Genomic DNA, 24,822 nt, shown 5'->3' on the forward strand with positions numbered 1-24,822 from the left:
CGCGACCGCAAGGTTCAAAACTGTAGCTTGGAATTTAACTCGCTCACTTGCTTTGCTTATACGACATTATGCCATGTTGAGTGTATAAGGTGTCAACCTTCTGACCAGAAGACTTGTTTTTAATCTCTCGTTGCTTCACAAAATGTCGTTTAAAATTTTGAAAACTCGAAACCATTTTACCGAAAGCTGTATCGGAACTCGTAAAGTTTGGGCTTGTCTTTAGCTAACTTTAGATTGTAAACTTTCAAATATTTCGTCTCATTAGCCTAGCTAGCCATCGCTCCGTTTTGTTGTTATTCAGTTGCCTGGGAAACCGATGCGATGCCAGCTGAGGAGAGCACGAGCTCGGCGTTCAAGAGGGGCGCAGAGAAGCAGGTCACTGCAACGGTGCCCCCTAGCGGACATTACGCTGATAGTTCAAATACAGAAAGGATGATGAGAATAGTATGAAGACAGTTAGGCAATGCTACCTACAGGTTCATCACTTCAAGCGGGAACAACTCATTTATGTAATTTCTGCTCTGTAACTCAGCGATGGTGCATCCGCTCAGGATTTGCTCCCCATGTCCTAAGCTCCTGACACTGGGCTGAACACGGTCAGGGGCGGCACGTAGCTAGGGAGGTAGAGCGGCTGGCTGGGGATCGCACGGTCCTCGGTTTGATTCCCGCTCCCGGCATTGTGCCGAAGTGTCCTTTAGCAAGACATTGAACCCCAAACTCGCTCACATGCGTCATGGTGGCGTAGTACCTGTTGTGGTAGTTAATAGTAGGCACCACTAGGGGGAGCTCTACGTCTATATAAGATAGGTTTGGGCTGGGAATAAAGCAGTTGATTGAATCATACTCATGGCGTTCCGTGTGTCTCACTATCACCTGTCTAAGTGATTCTACATGTGTCAGAAGTGGCGAGGTCACTTAGGTAGACTGATTAGGTAGATTGCTTTAGTAACTACCGGAAGAAGTCTCAGGGTCTAAGCTAACGCTAGCAGACTAGTGGCGGTAACGAGACGTGAGTAGCTAGCTAGCTAACTCCGTGTGAGAAAATCATGGACCGCTTGCCTCTACCGGCGAAGTTCAATTTCAGCAGACCGGAGGAGTGGCCGAAATGGATCCAAAGGTTCGAAAGATTCCGGATAGCTTCAGGCTTGGAGCTACAGTCCGAAGAAAACCAGGTCAACACCCTCATCTACACAATAGGAGACGAGGCGGAGGATGTGCTAACTTCCCTCCGACTGACACCTGAGGAAGCGTGTGATTACGGCTCAGTGAAAGCCAAGCTGGATGCACACTTCGTGGTACGGAGGAATGTAATATTTGAGCGGGCGAAGTTTAATCAACGACATCAGGAAATAGGTGAGGCAGCGGAGGGCTTTATCACGGCACTTCATTGCCTTGCGGAACATTGTGGTTATGGAGAATTACACAGTGAAATGGTCCGGGATAGGCTAGTAGTGGGGATAAGGGATAAAAAGCTATCTGAGCAGCTGCAAATGGATCCAGACTTAACGTTAGAAAGGGCGGTCACTAAAGTTCGCCAGAGCGAGCAAGTCAAAAAGCAGCAAGACATGTTAAAGAATAACTTCAAAACAGAAGTGAGCGCAGAAGTGGATGCTTTCAGCGCGCGTGGGAAAACAAGCGGGAAATATAGACAGCAAGGAGCAAGGGCGCCAGCACAGAGATTCAGGGAGCATGCACAATGCAAAAGATGTGGGAGGGAAGCACATAGTGTGCAACAATGCCCAGCGCGGGACGCAACCTGTAACTCCTGCAAGAAGAAGGGACATTTTGCTAAAGTCTGTCGATCAATCACAATGGGTGAAATAAACACAGCAGACAGTGACAGTGGAGAGGATGTTGCATTCCTGGGCTCAGTTAATGCAAACGATTCTGATGCTCCATGGCTGATAAAACGGAAAATAGCAGATACAGAGACAGAATTCAAAATCGACACAGGAGCTGATGTGACAGTAATCCCAGCCAGTCTGTACCGCACAGGGCAGTTTAGCAGGCTAGAGAAAACAAGGAAGATCCTGCTAGGGCCAGGACAGACACAGTTACCTGTAGAGGGGAAATTCTCAACCACTCTCAGAAAAGGCAGTACACACACTACTCAAGATGTATACGTATACATTTTATTGCTTCCTTGTGACCAGTCAGTCAGTCAGTCAGTCAGTCAGTAGTCAGTCAGTCAGTCAGTCAGTCTCATAAAGGCCTTTCCTTATATTTAAACATGTTATAACAGTGATAGCAGCTCGTCGTCAGTCAGTTTCGAGGCACTTCGATGGAGTCCTCCTGGAAGGAGGAGTCCCAGCTACTCGTGAGGTTGGAGCGCCCCCTGGGGCGGTCGGCGGGCGCGATCTGCCTCAGCTCTCTCCGGGACAGACGGACCGGGGTCAGCTCCGCCTGCCCCAACCCGTCCCGGTCGCCCTCCTTCCTGCCGTGCGCGGGGGGGCGGGCGTGGGAGGAGGGAGGGGGAGTCTGGGAGTCCGGCGCCAGCTCCCGGAGTTTCCTCTTCAGCTCGCGGCTGGTGCTCTTGTAGAAGAACAGGTCTCTCTCCAGCTGCTGCAGTCTGGCCTGTACTGCCTGGTCAGCTACCCCTGGGCCTCCTCCACCAACCACTACACACACGCACACACACGTACACACACGCACGCACACACATACACACACACACACACACACACAGAAAGCAGGAACCATGAGTATACTGTAATAGAGACAAACGGTAAGGACAGAACAGAATAGAGGAACACCGCACACACTATCTATCTATCTATCTATCTATCTATCTATCTATCTATCTATCTATCTATCTATCTATCTATCTATCTTTCTATCTATCTCTCTCTCTCTCTCCCTCTCTCTCTCTCTCACCCTGGAGCTGCTGCAGGAGCAGCTGGATGCTGTGCTGGTGCTCTCTGTGCTGCTGGGTGAGCCTGCGGTCCGTGTCCAGCGTGAGGCGCCGCAGGACGGCCTCCATCTCCCTCACCGCCGCCCCCTGGTCCTCGGCGTGCAGCCGGAGCTCCTGGCAGCGCAGACGCAGCCCCCGCTCGCGCTCACGCAGACACACCACCTGGACGGGGGGGTGGGGGGGGTGGGAGGGGTTTTTAGAACAGTGTATAGATGGAGTTATAGACCTGTAACACACTGGAAAGTTATGTAATACGCTGTATGAGCGCTGTATGAGCCCAACAAACAATTTGTAAGACGAGGGAGAGATGGAATAATCAAAACGATGTCAGCATAAAATGTTCTATCTCAGCAGGATATTGATGTAACAGATTTCGTATTGGACGGGATATTGAGATATACAGGGATATATTAATGAAATATTAAATTTTACTTGGGATATAAAAGCTTTGTCTAAAACGTTGGAGCTCAGAACTTTCCGGTCTATTGAACTGCTTGCATGTGTGGGATCAATAAACCGCTTCACACAAACTATTTTTGGACTTTGGGTTTTCTTCAAAATGGTGTGACACTGAAGACTTAGTTTCTGGTGAAGTGTTTCACAACTCTGCATTTTCTGATCATTTTCTCCAAGAATTTTGAGACGCCTATAAAACTAAATATTTAGGTAATTTGGGCATCAGATTTATAATTTTGACCAGAACCGATCCACACCAGGGGGAGAGGGGGGGGTGGCGGACGGCGGTGGTCTCTCACTTCCAGTGTCCGCGTGTGCGAGCGAGAGTGAGCGTAGGAGCGTGTGTGTGTGTGTGAGAGAGAGACAGCCTGTGTGTGTGAGAGAGAGAGAGCGAGCCTGTGTGTGTGTGTGTGTGTGTGTGTGTGTGTGTGTGTGTGTGAGAAAGGGACAGAGCTTGTGTGTTTCTGACCTTATTGAAGTATTTGACCAGCAGCGCCGATGCCTCTGGGAGGGACAGTTCCCTCAGCTTCCTCATGACATCGCTGTGGGCGGGGTTAGCCGGGTCGATGTGGGTGTGGGCGGGGCCTCCCAGAAGCCTCTGTCTCTCCTGGATGGAACGGTTCTTAAACTCTACGGCAGCATCCAGGGCCTCCACAGCCTCCTCCAACTGCAGCAGGGCGTGCTCCTCCTGCACACACACACACACACACACACACACACATCACATCAGTCCCCACCTCCAAGATCCACACTTGCATAACACATAGAACGACGGTTTCTACCGAGCAGCATCTTCTGTCCTATTGGCCAACAATAAGTCGGCTCCGCCATATTGGTCTTACGTAACGAGGTGGTAGAATGCGGAAGTCGCCACTGACTCCAATGGGGGGAAAAAACGCTACATAAATACTACTTCAAGAACCGAAATAGTCAACTCCGATTGTTTTTCACTACTGTGGTTTTCGCGTTTGGAAATACATGGAAGTGAATGAGCCGTAGTGAGCCATCAGCTCATTCACTTCCATGTATCTTCCGTGTACCATATATGAGTCTGGCAATGATGAGTTTGTAAGTCCGATAGTGTATTCTGTCTGTTATTTTCACTATTTCGGCTCTTGAAGTGTTTTTTTAATGGGGTTATTATACAGGGGCACACACGCACGCACGCACACACGCACACACACACACACACACACACACACACACACACCAATTCCTACCTGACTGGAGCGGAGCCTCTTCAGCTCCAGCTGGTTCCTCGCCTGTAGACACGCCTCTCGATGCAGCAGCACCTCCTCCCTCCACCTTAGCTCCTCCTCCAGCTCCTGCAGGCCCCACCTCCTCTGCAGCGCCAACTCCTCCTCCTGCTCTAGCCACACCCTCCTGTCCGTCAGCGTCTGTCAGAAAAGAGTGAGAACGAGCCGAGGGATGAAGATCTCTTGAAGATCTCCGAAGATCTGTCGTTTCTAGTTTGACGAGGATGAACTCTTTCCTGTGAGATCTGAAAGGTTTCTTCTACCTTGGAGTCGTCAGAGTGGCCATTTTGGCAGACGGACGGGTCTTCGGTCCACGGCTCCTGCAGCACAGATACAGCTTGATAAGACTGAAGTACTGTACATTCTGAACATATGAGAGGTCAACCCATACTTATTAAGCCCTGTACACATTCATGATAATGATATGAATGCCAACATTCTGTAGGTGCGACCCACAATTGTGCACAATAGTGCTCGTATATTGTTTTTATTTTTGCACTCGTATTTTGAACTGCTCTTTGCACTGTCCTGTCTTTGCACTGTCCTGTCTCGTCCCTCTGCACCCTGTCCAATGTTGTCTCCATGTCTCATGTATGCACCGCTGACCGAAACAAATCCCTAGTATGTTGTAAAACCACAAGACTATAAATGAATTCTGATTCTATGAATGGCATTTTTATACGTTTCTTTAGGAGTGTTGTGTTATCTGAACGCCCTATGATATTAAGTCCTGTTGAATCTGTGTGAGAGTGGACTGACCCTGCTGCTGGTCAGGTCTGTGTTGTGGTGGTCAGTCATATTGGTCTTACGTAACGAGGTGGTAGAATGCGGAAGTCGCCACTGACTCCAATGGGGGGAAAAAACGCTACATAAATACTACTTCAAGAACCGAAATAGTCAACTCCGATTGTTTTTCACTACTGTGGTTTTCGCGTTTGGAAATACATGGAAGTGAATGAGCCGTAGTGAGCCATCAGCTCATTCACTTCCATGTATCTTCCGTGTACCATATATGAGTCTGGCAATGATGAGTTTGTAAGTCCGATAGTGTATTCTGTCTGATATTTTCACTATTTCGGCTCTTGAAGTGTTTTTTTAATGGGGTTATTATACAGTTTTACATTGTAGTCAAGGGCGACATCCTCATTCTACCACCTCGTTACGTCAGACCAATATGGCGGCACCGGCTCGTGATATAGGCCTATGGGAGGTCCTGTGGTGACCACAGAGGTTAAAGGTCGTCTGTGACCTGTACGGTGAGCAGTCTGCCGTCCCTGAGCTGGCTTTCCAGGTCGTCTTTCCTCCGTCTCAGGCCGTCTCTCTCCTCCTGCAGCTCCTCCAGGGCCACGCCCCCGGCCGGCCACGCCCAGGCGCCGGCCAGCTCCGCCTCCACCGCTCCCAGCTCCGCCTCCACCGCTCCCAGCTGAGCCGACACCCTCAGGAGGTCCTGGCTCAGAGTCTGGACACACACACACGCACGCACACAGACACACACACACACACACACACATATGTACCACACACAGACAGAACACACATACGCGCACACACACACACACACACACACACACACACACACACACACAGATACACACACACATATGTACCACACACAGACAAAACACACACACACAGACATGAACCATGCACACGCACATGTACATACATACGCAAGCAAAAATCACTAACAGTACCAGTTTAGAGTCACATCCTATGCATTTGGCACTGTAGATGATAACAAAGTCTTCACACACACACACGCACGCACACACACACACACACACACATACACACACACACACACACACACACACCAATTCCTACCTGACTGGAGCGGAGCCTCTTCAGCTCCAGCTGGTTCCTCTCCTGTAGACACGCCTCTCGATGCAGCAGCACCTCCTCCCACCGCCTTAGCTCCTCCTCCAGCTCCTGCAGGCCCCACCTCCTCTGCAGCAACAAATCCTCCTCCTGCTCTAGCCACACCCTCCTGTCCGTCAGCGTCTGTCAGAAAAGAGTGAGAACGAGCCGAGGGATGAAGATCTCTTGAAGATCTCCGAAGATCTGTCGTTTCTAGTTTGACGAGGATGAACTCTTTCCTGTGAGATCTGAAAGGTTTCTTCTACCTTGGAGTCGTCAGAGTGGCCATTTTGGCAGACGGACGGGTCTTCGGTCCACGGCTCCTGCAGCACAGATACAGCTTGATAAGACTGAAGTACTGTACATTCTGAACATATGAGAGGTCAACCCATACTTATTAAGCCCTGTACACATTCATGATAATGATATGAATGCCAACATTCTGTAGGTGCGACCCACAATTGTGCACAATAGTGCTCGTATATTGTTTTTATTTTTGCACTCGTATTTTGAACTGCTCTTTGCACTGTCCTGTCTTTGCACTGTCCCGTCTCGTCCCTCTGCACCCTGTCCAATGTTGTCTCCATGTCTCATGTATGCACCGCTGACCGAAACAAATCCCTAGTATGTTGTAAAACCACAAGACTATAAATGAATTCTGATTCTATGAATGGCATTTTTATACGTTTCTTTAGGAGTGTTGTGTTATCTGAACGCCCTATGATATTAAGTCCTGTTGAATCTGTGTGAGAGTGGACTGACCCTGCTGCTGGTCAGGCCTGTGTTGTGGTGGTCAGTCTGCAGGTCTTGCATCTGCAGCCTCAGGTGCTCCACACTGCGCTGTAGCTCCGCCCGGCTGAGCTGCACCTGCTGGGAGAGGCGAGCCAGCGCGCCCTGACCCCGCCCATGACCCGGGCCCTGTCACACACACGCGCACACACACACACACACACACACACACACACACACACACACACACACACACACACACACACACACACACACACACAGCAAGTAGAGAAATGATGAGGATCCAGGAGCTGTCCATCAACATATGCTTAAAGGAGGAGCTGATCAAAGAGAGCTGGACAAAACTGGTACTGTGTGTGTGTGTGTGTGTGTGTGTGTGTGTGTGTGTGTGTGTGTGTGTGTGTGTGTGTATGGATTTGTGTGTGTGTGTGTGTGTGTGTGTGTGTGTGTGTATGGGTGTGTGTGTGTATGTGTGTGTGTGTGTGTGTGTGTGTGTGCGTGTGTGTGTGTGTGTGTGGGCGCCTCGGGCGCCCCCGAGGACGCCGCCATGGAGGCCAGGAGGTCGGCGCGGAGACGATCGATCTGCAGCTGCTGCTCCACCAGCCGGTCGCTCTGCACGCTCGCACACACACACGCATGCGCACACACACACAAGCACAATATTTTCATGAAAATCAGACCCTTTCAAATTAAGGGGACAAGGGATAGGTTAATCACCTGTATGTGCTCTCTTCTCCTCCACCCTCTCTCCCCCTCCCTCTCTCTCCTCCCTCTCTCTCCTCCTCCCTCCCCCTCCTTCTCTTTACCCCTCCCTCTCTCCTCCTCCCTCTCTCTTCCCCCCCCCCCTCCTCCTCCCTCTCTCTCTCCTCCCTCTCTCCCCTCCTCACTCCCTCCTCCTCCCTCCTCCTCCCTCTCTCTCTCTCCTCCCTCTCTGTCCCTGGTACCTGTATGCGTCTGTGCTCCCTCTCCTCCTGCAGGGCCTGCAGCTGTGTCCGTCTCTCCAGGAGGAGGCTCTTCACCTCCCTCCTCACCTCCCTCAGCTCTGCCTCCTTCTGCTCCAACACATCCTCGTCCACGGCTAGGGCCTCCTGAACGAGGGAGGGACAGAGAGAGTGAGAGGGAGAGAGAGAGAGAGACAGAGAGAGAGAGACAGAGAGAGAGACAGAGAGAGAGAGAGAGAGAGAGAGAGAGAGAGAGAGAGAGAGAGAGTAATGCATACCAATAAGCTATAGTATAGAATATGGTCCAGTATTCCTGAATATCAGACAGTCTTTATCTCCGTGACCCCCCACCCCCCCTCGTGACCCCCCAGTACCTGACACCTCTTCAGCTCCCGTCTGAGCTGCTGGACGGTGACGTCGCGGGTCTCCTCGCTCCCCGTCCCAGCAGGGGGTCCGGGGTCCTGGAGGGGGTCCGACAGGCCGAGCTCCGCCTGTCTCTCCAGCCAGTCCTGCAGGCGCCCACGCGCGTCCACCCCCGGGGGGAGGCTCTGCAGCTCCTCCAATAGGAGAGCGGCATCCCGCGCCTGGCCGTGAGACCGTGGCTCCTCCTCCTCCTCCACCTCCTCCTCTTCCCGCTTGGCCTCCCTGTCCGGCTCGGGCTCGTACCGATCGCTGCGTCCAGCGCTGTCGGCCCCGCCCCTCCCCTTCAGTGCCTCGCGGAGCGCCCGCACCTCGTGCTCCAGCTCCTCGATGCGAGCCTCCCTGGGGTCCCAGCCCGGACACGGCCCACCGGCGCCAGGACACGGCCCCGGCCGGTTGCGCACGCGACGTGCCCGCGAGGCAAACTGCAGCGCGCTCAGCGTCTCCGCCACGCAGGGGTGGGCGGGGCTCACGCACGCTACCATGAGGGTGTGGGCGGAGCCCCCCAGCGAGTCCCGGAGGAGGCGCGTGATCTTGGCGTCGCGGTACGGGACGTGGCCGCTGCGGCCGGCGCAGGAGGACGACGGCGCTGTTAGGGCGCGGATAACGTTGCCGAGCGCCAGGAGGCCGGCGTTGATGTTGACGGACTCCTTGAGGCGCTGACCGGTGTTCCCCGTGCGGCTCGCCCGCTCCGAGCCCGCCAAGTCCACCAGGTGGAGTTTGGAGCAGCGGGCGGGGCCGTGGTGAGGGCGGCGACGCTGGGCGAGCTGCAGCGTGAGGATGGCGTGAGAGCGGCTGGAGCGCTCGTTCATCTGGGTGGAGCCCGTGTGGCGCAGGGCGTCGCCCGCCGCCAGGACGCTCAGCAGCTCCTCCGCTGAGGTCACCGCCGTCTCGCTGGCGCCCACCACCACTGGAACACACACACACACACACACACACTACCATCGTTACACAACCATAGCCTCTCCCTGGCCCCCACCATCACTATAAGGCTCAGACACTCGGATTATTGGAGGTAGGTGCAGATACCAAGGCCGTGCATACTACCTGCTACTTGCTATATAGTAGGCACTATATAGTAGGCATACTACATACTATATAGTACCTACTGTTCCACAAAACGCGTATAGTATGCGAGAAAATACATCTCGCCTACTATATAGCAGGTAGTATGCATTTCGGACACGGCCCAAGACTAGGCAGGCTCAGAGCACAGATGTTACATTTTTATTTTTAATTTATTTTTATTTAACCTTTATTTAACCAGGGAAAAGTCACACTGAGATTTACATCTCTTTTACAGGTGAGCCCTGGTCAAGAAAAGCAGCAAAGTTTCATACAGATAAAACATTATACAAATACATTATACAAATACATCACAAGTAGAAAGTGAAAGGACATGGGTTAAAAATACAGTAAGTAAAAATATATATTGAGCAGAGAAAACCTAGACACCTTCAAATACAGTGAACCACCTAGAAACACGTACATGGAGATGAGAGCAGCTCAGAGATGTGGGTTATAAAGGAGCTGATGGGTATTAACTGAGACAGCTTCAGGTCGTATTGGAAGCTGTTCCATAACGAAGGGGCGGAATAACTAAAAGCTCTTGACACCAAGGCATCTGACTCAAGCACGGACACACACACACACACACACACACACACACACACACACACACACACACACACAAGGGGAAAAGGGATAGGTTAATACCTGTATGTGCTCTCTCTCCTCCACCCTCTCTCCCCCTCCCTCTCTCTCCTCCCTCTCTCTCCTGCTCCCTCCCCCTCCTTCTCCCTCCCCCTCCTGCTCCCTCCCCCTCCCTCTCTCTTCTCCCCCCCCCCCCCCTCCCTTCTCCTCCCTCTCTCTCTCCCCTCCTCCCTCCCTCTTCCTCCGTCTCTCTCTCCCCTCCCTCTCTGTCCCCAGTACAGTGTGTGTGTGTGTGTGTGTGTGTGTGTGCGCGTGCGTGTGTGTGACCGTACCGGTGTTGCCCCTGTCATCCTCTCTAATGTGCAGCTCCTTGTGGTTGGTGTCCAGCTCCAGCAGGTCACGCAGCTCCTCCATGTACAGCTCCACGTAGGACACCCGGACCGAGGCCTCCTCCTCGCTCCTCTCCCCCAGCAGCGAGAACAGGTCCTGGGCCACGCGGCTCACGATCCCGCCCTCCTCCTCCGGTAAAACAGCTGGTCAGGACGACACACAGACGTTAACATGACGCCGACAGAGACAAGACACACACACACACAGTCAGACGCTCTCTCTCTCTCTCTCTCTCTGTAGCTCAGGAGGCGGCTGTGGCTCAGGAGGTAGAGCGGGTCGTCCAATGATCATAAGGTCGGCGGTTCGAATCCCGGCTCCTCCTGTCCACATGTCGAAGTGATGGGCAAGACACTGAACCCCAAATTGCCATTGGCCATTGTGAAGCGCTTTGGATAAAAGCGCTATATAAGTGCAGTCCAATTACCATTTACACACACACGCACACAGGAGCATCTTAAAACAACTGTGAACCCAGAACTGTGCATATCTGACAACTCACCGACATGCCCCCCGCCGAGGGTGTACGTCTTCCCAGAGCCCGTTTGGCCGTAGGCGAACACCGTAGCATTGTACCCGTCAAGCAGAGATGTCAGTAGGGGCCGAACGCAGGACTCGTACACTTCGGCCTGCTGGGCTGACGGTCCGAAGGCGTAGTCGAACAGAAAGGTGCGGTCGGCGCCCAGCATCACCTGAGCAGAGTCGGGCACCACGCGTACACACACCTGGTGGTTGTGGAGGATCTCTTTGGGGAGCAGAGGTCTGATCCGAACCGCGACCCGCACACAACCCTCTTCACTCATCGCGACCGCAAGGTTCAAAACTGTAGCTTGGAATTTAACTCGCTCACTTGCTTTGCTTATACGACATTATGCCATGTTGAGTGTATAAGGTGTCAACCTTCTGACCAGAAGACTTGTTTTTAATCTCTCGTTGCTTCACAAAATGTCGTTTACAATTTTGAAAACTCGAAACCATTTTAGCGAAAGCTGTATCGGAACTCGTAAAGTTTGGGCTTGTCTTTAGCTAACTTTAGATTGTAAACTTTCAAATATTTCGTCTCATTAGCCTAGCTAGCCATCGCTCCGTTTTGTTGTTATTCAGTTGCCTGGGAAACCGATGCGATGCCAGCTGAGGAGAGCACGAGCTCGGCGTTCAAGAGGGGCGCAGAGAAGCAGGTCACTGCAACGGTGCCCCCTAGCGGACATTACGCTGATAGTTCAAATACAGAAAGGATGATGAGAATAGTATGAAGACAGTTAGGCAATGCTACCTACAGGTTCATCACTTCAAGCGGGAACAACTCATTTATGTAATTTCTGCTCTGTAACTCAGCGATGGTGCATCCGCTCAGGATTTGCTCCCCATGTCCTAAGCTCCTGACACTGGGCTGAACACGGTCAGGGGCGACACGTAGCTAGGGAGGTAGAGCGGCTTGCTGGGGATCGCACGGTCCTCGGTTTGATTCCCGCTCCCGGCATTGTGCCGAAGTGTCCTTTAGCAAGACATTGAACCCCAAACTCGCTCACATGCGTCATGGTGGCGTAGTACCTAGTACTGTCGCCTCACAGCACGAAGGTCTCGGGGCCTTTCTGTTCTCCCCGTGTTCACAAGGGTTTCTTCCCCCAAAAAAACAATGTGAAAATATCTAAGTTTCAACGGGACTGATGTATCTGCAAAGTTTCATCCGTTTTCATCGATGTTTAGGCCGTCAAAAAGGCATTTGTTTGGGGAGAAGAGGGAGAAGAAGGAGAAGAAGGAGAATAATAATAATAATCCTTCGAATTTCAATAGGGCCTCGCACCGCCAGTGCTCGGGCCCTAAAAATGCAGAAAAACAGATGCTCTTCAGTCCAGTCCCTGACCAGGACTTGGACTGAGCACTTCGACCCAGGCGTCATGAGCGATGGCTGCCCACTGCTCCTGGCTGCCCGTGGAGGAGGACAGCTTGGATGGGAGAAATAAAGAATGCAGAGAATTTGCACGAAATTGCACGTCTGTGTGCTGTGTGCCATGTCGCCTTGCAATATTATGTGTCACGTGTGGCCAAATGAAGACCCCACCCCCCGCCATTACTAATGCTCTCTTCTCACATATAGGCCTACTGCAGCACCTTAGAGTGTTGCACAGTGCCCAGCGAGCCTCATTCTCCTTACTGCTGTCTCCCCACTCACCCTTGGTCTCTCTCCGTACATATCTTCAATACTGATGTGCGCGTTATGACTTACTGTATGTCCAGTGCTGCACGTAGCATTCTGGTGTAGCGTCCGTCCAGCGACCTCTGCAGGGAGTGGCTCAGGGTCCAGCGCTCACAGACATACAGGAGAACGGCCTCCACAGTGGCGTCGAAGAAGTAGAGTTTAGTTTCACGGGGGAGGTTGGATTTCCACACGTTGCTCATGCCGTTTAGAGCTCTCCATGTGAGCGCCTTCCTCACTTTGACGTCCTGTTCCGTTGAGTTGACCCAAGACCCAGGTATTTGAAGTCCTCAACCTCCTTCAGAGCAGTACCTTCAGCCGTCATTAGGGGCTGATGGCCCGGGATGTTATAGGACAGGTGACCTCAGTTTTCTTGGCGTTCAGTCCAGCTTTTTGAAAAGGTTGATTTTTTTTTTTTTTACTCAAATTGAAGTTCACTGCCATGGACACAGTGCTTGAGATCAGTGCAACCTTTTGTTTTAATGAGACTGCCGGTAGACAGAAATTTACTTCTGCAGAGGTAGAAAGTGAAGGGGGGAGCGCGAGAGAGAGAGAGAGAGCAAGATAAAAAAAAAAATCCTCTTGATCAGCAGGATGTGGCATTTATCCACTTTGAATGGGCTTCATTTGCAACCAGCTCAGGTCGTCTGATCTGAAACAGAAAAGAAGCTCATAAGCTAAATTTCTATTATATAAGAATATATAAAATAAAAGTATACTGTAGGCTACCACGCCTTATGTATGCATTCAGCAATATACAGCCTATAATTATTTACACACTATATCAACTGTCAGGTTAATATTATAGTTTGATGAATTCTAATATTGAGAGAGGCTATTTATGTAGGTAATAATAGTGCTGAAACTCATTGAGCCTTTGCCTTGGAGATGACCTTTCCTGTGGCCATCATTTCTGCCTGTAGAGCCACAGATGGGTCAAACATCAGGCCATAACAGCTGCCCCCACCACATCATCGCTGTAGATTAGGCCTAATGTTAATGTTCCCAGAGAGATCCTCAACTGCCACTCACAGTCTATCTACGGAGGCGAGAAAGCCTCTGAAAAAGGTGACATTCATCTGTCACCTGACGTCTATCAATCTCTCTAGCTCTTGTTACAAGTAGCCTATAGATAGGCTAGAAGCGAAGGATTGATTAACAAGCTGAAAACAGTGATGGGGGGCTAAGCATTAAGTGCTACGTGTGCGTCAAAGTCAACACGTGAGACACACCATAGCTACATTTATTGGCTTCCTGAACATAAACAGTTCTAGCTTTCCTATGTTCAGTTGGAAAATAATTGTTCAAGCTGTTTTTCTATCAATATTGGACTATAGTGAAACTATCTATTGATATGCTTCCGTGACCACCTTGAAACCCTTGGACTCTTTGTCTACCACTCCGCCCTAAGATTTATTCCGGGTGATAGATATGACATCACCACTGTGTTCTTAATCATCAGGTGGGCTGGCCCTCTCTTTCTCTAAGGTGTAACTATCACTGGTATTTGTTTATTTTCAAAGCCAATTTTTGTTAAACTTCCACCTTACATCTCGTCTCTGTTGAGCCTGAGGAGCCTTGGCACCTACCAGACCCAATCTAATGATTGTCTTGTTGTCCCCTTGTGACCCCAGGCGTGGCTAGTAGGCTACATGTTGTGCTGCCTGCTCTACAGCGGGCAGGTCCAGAGGGCCGTGTGCATGCTGAGCAACACCACCGCCATCGATGAGGCCTGGGCTGCGTTCAAATTCAGCTAACAGAGGCGAACGTTCGTCGCAAACATGTTTTCTCCAAACGGTCACATTTGAACGGCTTTTAATGAACGTTCCAAATAGTTTGCATAAACGCAACAATCCCCATCTGGGAGCACATCCCCAGTAAGACCTGGACCAGGTCTAATCCCCAGTAAGCCTGGGTCCATTGCGATCCTCGTTCCGTTACTGGCGAACTACCTCTCCAGACTAACGTTCGCTATGTTCGCTGAATTTGAACGCACCCCTGGACTCGACTGGACCACAGGTTTCATACTGTATGATGTACGCCAAGAGGGCCTTCGAGTATGGAATACCAAATGTGCCAATATTAAATAAATAAATAAATATCCCTTCATTATATAAATAATCATATGTATAAATACAGGAATATAAATAAATAAATAGGTAAATTGTGAAATCGCTAAATAATTAAATAAAATACAAACAATTAATATGAAATATTATTTCATAATGTATGTTTTATTTCATATTTCACATTTTATTTTCAAATTGCACTTTTTATTTATTTCATAATGGTACTTTTCCAAAGGACACTTTATTTCATAATGTCACATTTATTTATTTCATGTTGACTCTTTTCATAATGACTGCTTATTTATTTCATGTTGACTCTTTTCATAATGACACTTTTCATAATGACGTGCTTATCTGTCAATCAACGCGAATAGGGCTGGACCTATTTGCTGATTGGCTAATCCTCTGCAATTCATTATTCAGCCTTCGGCCTCATATATCACTGAGGTACGCCTTCTTTTCCACGGTCTTTTCCGCGATTTCAGGCGTACGCCATTCCCCCTCCACAGCGCGACCTATCAAGCCAAAAGGGCGGATATTTATTTAGTCGCCTCGTCATCTCTCATCATCAATCGTCACCTCTCAACTTGTCGTACCGATTTACACGGGTTTCTACACCCTTTTTGAACACAGGGGGAACTGGCGACGCAGGTGGTGCGTCGGTGAATTAGCCTCCACTGTTTGATGGAGAGAAGAAGAGCGACAGTTTATGAACGCACAATCATGTAAGCTAATAGCCCAATTCAGCACAAACATATATCGCAATGCAAGATCGTATCCTCTAACCGGCTCATTAATGGTCCGATATGGATTTGTTCCCCAAACTTAACCTATGCGCACACCTAATGCAGGCACTCCATCAAACGGCAATAATTGACCAATTAGATTGTCATTAATATGTGATCATGTGGACCTGTTTACTGTTTGGTAAGCATATAAATGATAGTCCTCCTGTGCGTAATGCGAGCCTAAATGAATTCGGCGCTACTCGGCCTGCTGGCCGAGATAGAACTCCAAAGAGGTGACGGCGATGGCGACTGCACCCATATTGATAAGGGCACCATCAGTGAATGAATACGTCTATGTGAATCGCAAAAATGTGCACACTATAAATACCCAAATCATATGTGACGCCGACATGCTCATCACAAGTGTAGTGGCACGGTGGCCTGGCTCCACGCATGACTCATCCATCCTGGCGCACAGCAGGGTAGGGGCTAGACTGGAGGCAGGCGCTGCGCGTGACGGCTGGCTTGTTGGTGTGTGCATTGCCAAGATATATTCTTTTTCTTCTTTACTTTAATCTTTATTAGCATTTTCCATCCATACAACGACAATACAATAAAACATAAAAACTTACAATAACAGCTTATGGGTACTTCCATCCATGCAGCTTTTTTCTCTTAATCAAATATTACAATTTCAATATAAGTGGTATCATCACACTTCCTTCTATAATCCATCCATTTTTCCCATCTCCCTTCAAACTTTCCTTCCTGCATCCTCAATGCATGCGTGAACTTCTCCCTAACATAAATCTCTTCCACAACACCCAGCCACTGCACCTTGGTTGGGGGTTCCACCTAATACCAAGCCCTCGTTATTGTCTTTTTACTAGCAACCAATAGTACTTTCACTAGGTATCTGTCCCCTCCTTGTACATCATCCTGTGTTATGTTTGCCAAGATATATATTCGAAATGGAGAGTCAAGGGGTAGTGTTACTGTTAATTTGACACCCTCAGGAATCAGGATGACACTAGCCCTAAATGGCATCGTCAAAATCAAGAGGTAGGGCTAGTGTTAAGTCTAAGGGAAGAATTGGGATTCAGCCATTCTTACATTCAGTTCAATAACCATTCGGGATTATAAACGTTTTTTAAACTAAACTAATCAAAACATGCAACTATACAACAAACAACGTTTTACCTTGAAATGAGATTCTTTTCTCCCCCAGACCAGCTGCTCCAAGTTGGATTTTAACAGCTTTGCTGGGTATTTTGTCTGTTAAATGATCACTTAAACAAAAGAATACATGGGTGTAGCTGATTCGTGGAGCCTTTGGAGCTGGTGGCCTGATAGACGACAGCGGCGTAGAGGGCCTTCTATTGTACGGAGCAAACAGCCTCGCCACTTCAGCTTCAAAATGTGGGGGAAAAGATTTTATGTTGTTATGATGATGTATTGGAGAAAAGGTGCAACATTTGTACAGTACTACTGTAGTTATGCATGGATACATTAGCCTAAATAGTGGCATGTAAAGATCCCATTTGAAAAGTGTTAGCTAGCAAGCCCAAGGTCCACACAGCACAGCCTCACGTCAAACTCGTCTCCAAAAGCCAGACCTATCTAATGCTGCCACAGTGTAGACAGGGCTATGCAAGACTAACTTTCTAAAAAAGTACATGATACGAATGTTCAATGAACAGGTCTAGACCAACCATTATATTGCTATGGTGTAGTAGTATTTGTTTCTAGACTGTACCTTGAACAGGGGTTCTCGGGCTTGGAGCTGCAGCGGCCGTCGTACTAGGGACAGCAGCGGAGGTTGTCTGTTCCAAGCGGTTGGCTAATTCCCGCAGTAAGTCTGGGGTTGATTTCTCAGCAGCCATACCCCTTTCTTCTTCTGGCAATGGTGGATCGCAAATTACACATTTATTAACATTTGTACATTCTAGAAATTAGATCATAATTAGCTAACGTTAGAGGCTGTAACCCCCTTAACCCCATGCTAGTCTCGCCTCCCAAACGTCAGTGACGTTAGCCTAGCTAGCTAACGTTAGCTCTCTAACGGCGTGCTTTTTTTTACCAACAAACTTCTGCCATAACCACGCCCCTCTGCTTACCAGAAGTCGACTCGTCTCGGTGAGCTGTTGCTTTGGTCTGTACCATAGGTAACCATGACGACATTTGAAATGTCCTGTCATTATGAAAAGAGTCAACATGAAATAAATAAGCTGTCATTATGAAAAGAGTCAACATGAAATAAATAAGCAGTCATTATGAAAAGAGTCAACATGAAATAAATGTGACATTATGAAATAAAGTGTCCTTAGGAAAAGTACCATTATGAAATAAATAAAAAGTGCAATTTGAAAATAAAATGTGAAATATGAAATAAAACATACATTATGAAATAATATTTAATATGAATTGTTTGTATTTTATTTAATTATTTAGCGATTTTACAATTTACCTATTTATTTATTTATATTCCTGTATTTATACATATGATTATTTATATAATGAAGGGATATTTATTTATTTAATATTGGCACATTTGGTATTCCATATTCGAGCACTGGTACGTGGGAGAGGGCATGGAGGAGGGAGAGTTCTCTGTGGCCAGAGGGGAGGTGGGGGCAGACTCTTGACTGTGAGGAGGAGGAGTATTGAACTCATGTCTCTTGAACTCTTGAAATGAAATCAAATTCGGCATTTAAATGTTTTTTTTCTGTGGTAATTAATTTAGTTGCTGTGCTGTGTGTTTTGGTGAGAGATTGAAAATTATTTCATAACTGACATCTGAGGTGGGTGTTTTGAGTGAAATTGTTGCACCGTCGTTCAGTTCATGTATTTCAGGCAAAGCTTGAACAAGGCAACAGGGTTCGTTACTGTGGGCAGAAATGTGACTTCTGATAGGCTACTGTAACTCTCTGGACCATGGAATACTTACAAACTCATTACTCAAACTTCTATTGGCATTCTTGTTTTAACATAAAAACGGTAGGCCTATTTGTATATGGTTGAAATGTTCACTAGACTGTACGGCTGTAAGACGCATTCAGATAGGTCTGAGAGGCCAAACTGAGCATGTCCGTGTTCTCTGCTCCTCCCAGCCCTGCCTCACCCCCTCCAGCTGGGACCACCGACTGTCCAGGCACATGTAAAGTAGCAACTGGGACTTAACCACAGATCCTATGTAGGCTACAGTGCCATTAGCCCAAAGAGGCATTCTCTGAGGTCTGAGAATGATACTGTATTTGGGCTTCCTAAGTTGCACGTGAAGCTGCTCTGCTACAAACATTCAGGACATGTTAGAAAACAGATGTGGGTAACAACCCCTCCCCCCCAAAAAAACAACAACAATGCCTACCCCCCTTAAAGAACAGCAACATATTTTCCTACCAAAAAGGTTTCACACACATAACAGACACATTTCCATCGGTTTCTCAGTTTAATCAATAGTACACACAGCGAGTGTGGTGTATGGGGACGTGAGCCATCTCTTGGTGGTGCTGTTTGGCGTACGGCCACAGGTAGAAGTCTATAACGGCGGAGTTGATGTCGCAGCTGCGCCCGTCTCTCTGCTCCACCAGGCTGCAGAGCCGGGCCCTGATCCTCTCCACGCACCAGATGGAGCAGCCGCGGATCTCCACCTCCCTCCTCTCCCCCGAGGCCAGCAGCTCGCCTGGGAACGAGAGGGCGTAGATTTACATACAGCGAGTCGCACCGGTGGGTTTCTTCGTGTGTTTTTATTGCCCAGGAGTGGGCGTCCCGCGTTGAAAACACTGTTTTAAATAGCTACACCGAAGCTAGCTCGGGTAGCACACACACAAACACACAGCCTCACCTTTCTTCAGCGTCTCCATCAGTGCGTCAGAGTAGCGTAGCGCCCCCAGGTGGACGAGGGCCTGAGGGACTCTGTAGTCTGCGAACATGGTCAGGTGATCCAGGTTGGGGATCTTTCCCTCACCTCGCGCCTCCATGATGCCCCAGAAGTCGGCCACCAGGATCTGGGCTCGCTTGTAGAAGGATACTCTCTGGCCCTGAGAAGACAGACAGGTCAGACTGCGTTTTAATCATAGCCTGGCTCTTCACAACTAGTTCCAGCCCTTGGTAAAAGTGAAACTCCCCAAGGCTGGGAGTACAAATTAAAACGATGTAAAACAAGTAGGGCTGGGTATCGGTATTCAATACCTTTAAGGTATCGAGCAAAATAGCCCAGTACCAAGTAGTAGAGAAATGTCTCCAGTCAAACAATGCCTGCAAATGATGACCTGACTTCGAACACCATGAGGCACTCCCCCCCCATGGAAAACGTTAGCTGTTTTCAGTGCTGTAGCCAAAACCTGTGGTGTTGAGAGCCTACCGCTAGCTAGCTAGTTTGGCTTGCATCTTCCCTGCTTTATGTGAATCAGTTCACATGCTGGGTATGGAATGAAGTAGAGGAAAAAAAGGTCAATCAAGTACTCTATTGGAATCGGTATCACTTCAAGAGTTCTGGTATTGTAATTTTTTAAACGCTACCCCTAAAAGCAAGTGATGTTGTTGATTAGAATTAAGTTTGTTAATGTTGAAAAGGTCCTATGTCAACAATGTCCAAGGTTGAGTGGCTATTCTGCCTGAGGAGAGCTGAGGTGAGGAACTGCTTCCGATTCTGGCCAGGAGAGGGCACTCTGACACCACTCTGACTCCATCTCGGTCAGGTTTACCCTCAGCGTAGGTGTGTTGACCATGTCCATGGACTTATTCAATGTCTAACAGTTTAGTACGACCTCGTAGGTGGCCTCGTCTCTGTACGACGGCAGCTTGTCCACGGTGAGCTCCACCATCTTGCGAGCGTCGCTGCCCGCCTGGCTGATGAAACTGCGGAAGCTTCCGCCGTGTTCCAGGAGCACGCGGCCGCCCTCGGTGAGCACCTGGTGGCGCTCTCGCAGCATGGGCATGGGGGTGGCGTTGTCTGACCGCAGGACACGCCCCAACTCCTCCTCACTGATCTGGGAGAAGAAGGAGGGCTCGGTGATGGGGACACCTAGACAGAGAGGAGGGGGGGAGAAGCGAGAGAAACAGGTAGTTGTGGCTCGGAGGCCGTGGCTCAGGAGGTAGAGCGGGTCGTCCAATGACCGCGGGGTCGGCGGTTCGAATCCCGGCTCCTCCTGTCTACATGTCGGAGTGTCCTTGGGCAAGACACTGAACCCCAAATGGCTTCCAATGAGCAGGCTGGCACCTTGTGTGGCAGCTGCCGCCATTGGTGTGTGAATTGGGTGAATGACAGGCTATTGTGGATAAAAGCTTTGGATAAAAGCACTTTGGATAAAAGCGCTATATAAGTGCAGTCCATTTCCTATTACCATTTACTCTCAAATGCTGCTATTGAGGGGATCAGGCTACTGGCTCATCAGTTAGTTTAAGTGGAAGGAAGGAAGGAAGGAAGGAAGGAAGGAAGGAAGGAAGGAAGGAAGGAAGGAAGGAAGGAAGGAAGGAAGGAAGGAAGGAAGGAAGGAAGGAAGGAAGGAAGGAAGGAAGGAAGGAAGGAAGGAACAGATGTTGAAGTTACAGGTGCTTCACCACACCAAATAGCAAATTTTCGACGAGTGTAAATTCTATTTAGAGTGGGACAAGCAGACAGTCTGTGGCCCAGCACCCTCCTCTACATCTCTGATAATGACAGCAGCACACAGGGTCATTTACAGTAGGAAAGCCAGCAGATGGAGCGCACAGGCGGCAGAGACAGGCCAGACAGAGGGGCTGTTATGCGAAGTGTGAATTAGGACACGCAGTCCCACAGTGAGCAGTCTCTCACCCTCCTCCATGGCTCTGGTGATGGCAGCACACAGGGTCATGTACCCCCGGTAGGTGGTCCCTCTGTGGGTGACTTCACACTGCTGCTCGTCCTGGTCGGGCCAGAAGGAGAAGTTCATGGTGTCCACCACGAACACCCAGTTGAGGGCCTGGTCAGAGGTGGGGGCCGGGGCCAGGGGGTTGGCCTTCTTCCAGCCGCTGGCGGTCAGCTCCTCGCTGTCCCTCAGGTCGTAGAGCATCTCCGCCACCCGCCTCACCCCCTCCTCCTCCACCGACACATCGCTGCTACGCTCCGCCACGAACTGACCGCTCTCTCTGGGGGGCAGCGGGACCTCCATCGCCGCTGTGAACACAAGGACCACGACGCTTCTCTGAGAAACTACACCAACACCAATTCTCAGGAGTAAATAGATCCTCTGTCTTTTTTTTTTTTTCTCTTTCTTTGTGAAAAGGAGAGGATAGAGGGATGGAGGGTGAAGAGGAGAAGATAGAGGGATGGAGGGTGAAGAGAGGATAGAGGGATGGAGGGTGAAGAGAGGAGAGGACAGAGGGATGGAGGGTGAAGAGGAGAGGATAGAGGGATGGAGGGTGAAGAGAGGATAGAGGGATGGAGGGTGAAGAGAGGATAGAGGGATGGAGGGTGAAGAGAGGAGAGGATAGAGGGATGGAGGGTGAAGAGAGGAGAGGATAGAGGGATGGAGGGTGAAGAGGAGAGGATAGAAGGATGGAGGGTGAAGAGAGGATAGAGGGATGGAGGGTGAAGAGGAGAGGATAGAGGGATGGAGGGTGAAAAGGAAAGGATAGAGGGATGGAGGGTGAAGAGGAGAGGATAGAGGGATGGAGGGATGAAGAGAAGAGAGGATAGAGGGATGGAGGGTGAAGAAAGGAGAGGAGGATAGAGGAGAGTGAAGGACAAGAAGAGAGAAGGTAAGAAGAAGAAGTTTGCAGAAGGTAAGAAGCGAGTCATGCAGTGACAGCAGGCTGTCCCCTGTCTCTCTCCCTGGGTGTCAGACAGACTCGTGGCTGGTCTATTGTCTCTCTCCCTGGGTGTCAGACTCCTGACTGCTGTCTCTCTCCCTGGGTGTCAGACAGACTCATGGCTGGTCTATTGTCTCTCTCCCTGGGCTTCAGACTCCTGACTGCTGTCTCTCTCCCTGGGTGTCCCTCCAGGCATGGTAGCAGCCAGAGGGGGCTGCAGGGAGAGACTTTCCTTTCAGCACCAGCTACCAAATCCTGGCCCACTGCACGATAGATCCTCTGTCTTGAAGGGACTCGGACCAAACCAAAATCCCCCCAGTCCACTGACGACCCACGCCTTGCAAATGACCTGAAAGAGTTCTACTGCAGATTTTAAAAACAATGCAGCAGGCGCCTACGCCAGGATCCTGTTTGTGGATCTCAGCTCTGCTTACAACGCCATCCTCCCACCCACGTTTGGAGTATGTGTTCTCCCAGCTGCGTGTGCCTGACTCTACCTGGAAGTGGATCGCCGACTTCCTGTCTGACAGGAAACAGCAGGTGAAGCTGGGCAAAAACATCTCCCGCCAGGGCTGCGTCCGTTCCCCCCTAGTGTACTCTTCTCCCTCCAGCCACCAGTCCGTCAAGCTACTGAAGTTTGCGGACGACACCACCCTCATCGTCTAAGGGGGATGAGTCCGCCCACAGGAGGGAGATCAACCAGCTGCTGTCCTGGTGTGGCCAAAACAACTTGGAGCTCAACGCTCTTACAGTGGATATGGTCGTGGACATTTCCGGAAGAAAAAAAAAAAGATTCATGAATCTGTGGCTGGTGTGACACGAGTTCCCCACTGTGTAGTCATGGTAGCCATGGATTCAGAATGAATCAGGTTTTCTCATTAAACAGCAAGAATGACGCACCATAGCAGAGTGAAAATGGGTTTGAAATAAAGTGTGAATAATAGGATGGCTGTACTCTCAAAATTTGTGTTCAGAGTGCCTCTTATTATGGATCACATCAGAAAACGAAGTGCTCATTTAGGGTCAGGCGTGCCTTCTAAATACAACGATGTGGGCAGGCTAGGGCCTGACCCTAGAGGGGCCTGACCCTAGAGGGGCCTGACCCTAGAGGGGCCTGACCCTAGAGGGGCCTGACCCTAGAGGGGCCTGACCCTAGAGGGGCCTGACCCTAGAGGGGCCTGACCCTAGAGGGGCCTGACCCTAGAGGGGCCTGACCCTAGAGGGGCCTGACCCTAGAGGGGCCTGACCCTAGAGGGGCCTGACCCTAGAGGCGCTACTCAACGGTTTAGGATTTCGGACCGTGACTGGTCCATGTTCAGGGGTTGCCCAGGGTGGGACGTGAACCTGCAACGTTGCACCCGTAAGTCAAATGTGCTAACAACATTGCCAAGATATATCCCTATTGGCACCTCGTTCACAATGCCATCAAAAATAGGCCCAAATCAGATTTTTTTGCTCATATGTGACTCAGGTTTGTTTTTTTCATGACAGTGTGAACAGTTAGCCTCGTGAGACCATCCTGATGTCGTGAGCTCATGTTGTTGCAAAGCAAACCATATCTGGCGTGTCAGGTTAATGAACAGCACAAATCACATCTGATGTTAAAATCAGATATGCGCCACTTCCATATGTGGTCCTAAATCAGATACATGTTACATGTTGTAGCAATGCGACCTCAGTGTGAACGGCAAACAAAAAATCTGATCTGCGCAATAAATCCGAACTGAGCACTAATATAAGGCTGACAGCGTGAATGCAGCCTAATAGCACATCCTTTATAGCGTAGCCTACTAGGGGGGTGAGTTTCACCGGCTACTTGCTACCACGACGTCGGACTACCTCACTCCACGAGGGTTTACGAGGATTCACGATTCACTTGTTAACACTGGTAACTCCTCCAACTTCTCAGAGTTGAAATACTGGGAGCGGAGAGGTTAGCCACGGAGATGTAGCTAGGAGAATGTGAAAATGAGTTTCCTGTTTCATTCTGTACTTTGTCTTGCACGGTCCGTGTGTATCCCTGTCCTACGTTTAGTGGCACTTTTAAACAAAGTGAGCGTCTGATGAGGAAGCCTTTCGACGTGGGTGAGCGTGCTACCTTGGACGTCAATTTAACCGTACAGCAGAAGTTATTTAATAAGCGGTTCGAATAGAAGCAGTGTGTAGGCCTACATCGTTCAATGCTGCCCTTATAAATGTGCGATTTTAGACCGTATACATCTACTGCTGCAGGGGCCTACTTACTTTATCGGTCGCGGCAAGTGACAGAGAATATCCGGGCTGGCCTTCATAACCAATGAGACCGTCTCTTTTGGGAACGTCATAAATATCAACCAATTAAATTTCAACATCCAGGCAGAAAACAACGGTATGCAAATGTACTTACCTCAGAATATGAAATATTAGGCTACTGTAGTTCCTTT

At 49.6% G+C, this 24,822-nt stretch overlaps 2 protein-coding genes across 2 annotated transcripts; both read right to left on the reverse strand.

Moving 5' to 3' along the window:
- Nucleotides 1-2,215: 2,215 nt before the first annotated feature.
- Nucleotides 2,216-11,434, reverse strand: LOC311310231 (kinesin-like protein KIF27; the record flags this gene model as incomplete). Its single annotated transcript, XM_084439654.1, has 14 exons — nucleotides 2,216-2,618; nucleotides 2,875-3,073; nucleotides 3,837-4,055; nucleotides 4,588-4,764; nucleotides 4,887-4,943; nucleotides 5,873-6,082; nucleotides 6,448-6,624; nucleotides 6,747-6,803; nucleotides 7,243-7,374; nucleotides 7,732-7,842; nucleotides 8,175-8,318; nucleotides 8,546-9,501; nucleotides 10,577-10,777; nucleotides 11,134-11,434. 14 exons carry the CDS (start codon nucleotides 11,432-11,434, stop codon nucleotides 2,263-2,265), a joined length of 3,297 nt encoding a protein of 1,098 aa, XP_084295780.1. The 3' UTR covers nucleotides 2,216-2,262.
- A 7,633-nt stretch (nucleotides 11,435-19,067) lies between these two features.
- qng1 (Q-nucleotide N-glycosylase 1) lies at nucleotides 19,068-24,672 on the reverse strand. Its single transcript, XM_084439392.1, has 5 exons — nucleotides 24,644-24,672; nucleotides 21,423-21,764; nucleotides 20,395-20,651; nucleotides 19,470-19,665; nucleotides 19,068-19,307 (listed from the first exon to the last, which is right to left on the reverse strand). The coding sequence occupies exons 2-5, from the start codon at nucleotides 21,757-21,759 to the stop codon at nucleotides 19,078-19,080; spliced, it is 1,020 nt and encodes a 339-aa protein (XP_084295518.1). The 5' UTR covers nucleotides 21,760-21,764; nucleotides 24,644-24,672; the 3' UTR covers nucleotides 19,068-19,077.
- Between the last annotated feature and the right edge of the window lie 150 nt (nucleotides 24,673-24,822).

Source organism: Borostomias antarcticus (assembly GCF_949987555.1).
Source record: "Borostomias antarcticus genome assembly, chromosome: 6".
NCBI classification, from domain to species: Eukaryota; Metazoa; Chordata; class Actinopteri; order Stomiiformes; family Stomiidae; genus Borostomias; species Borostomias antarcticus.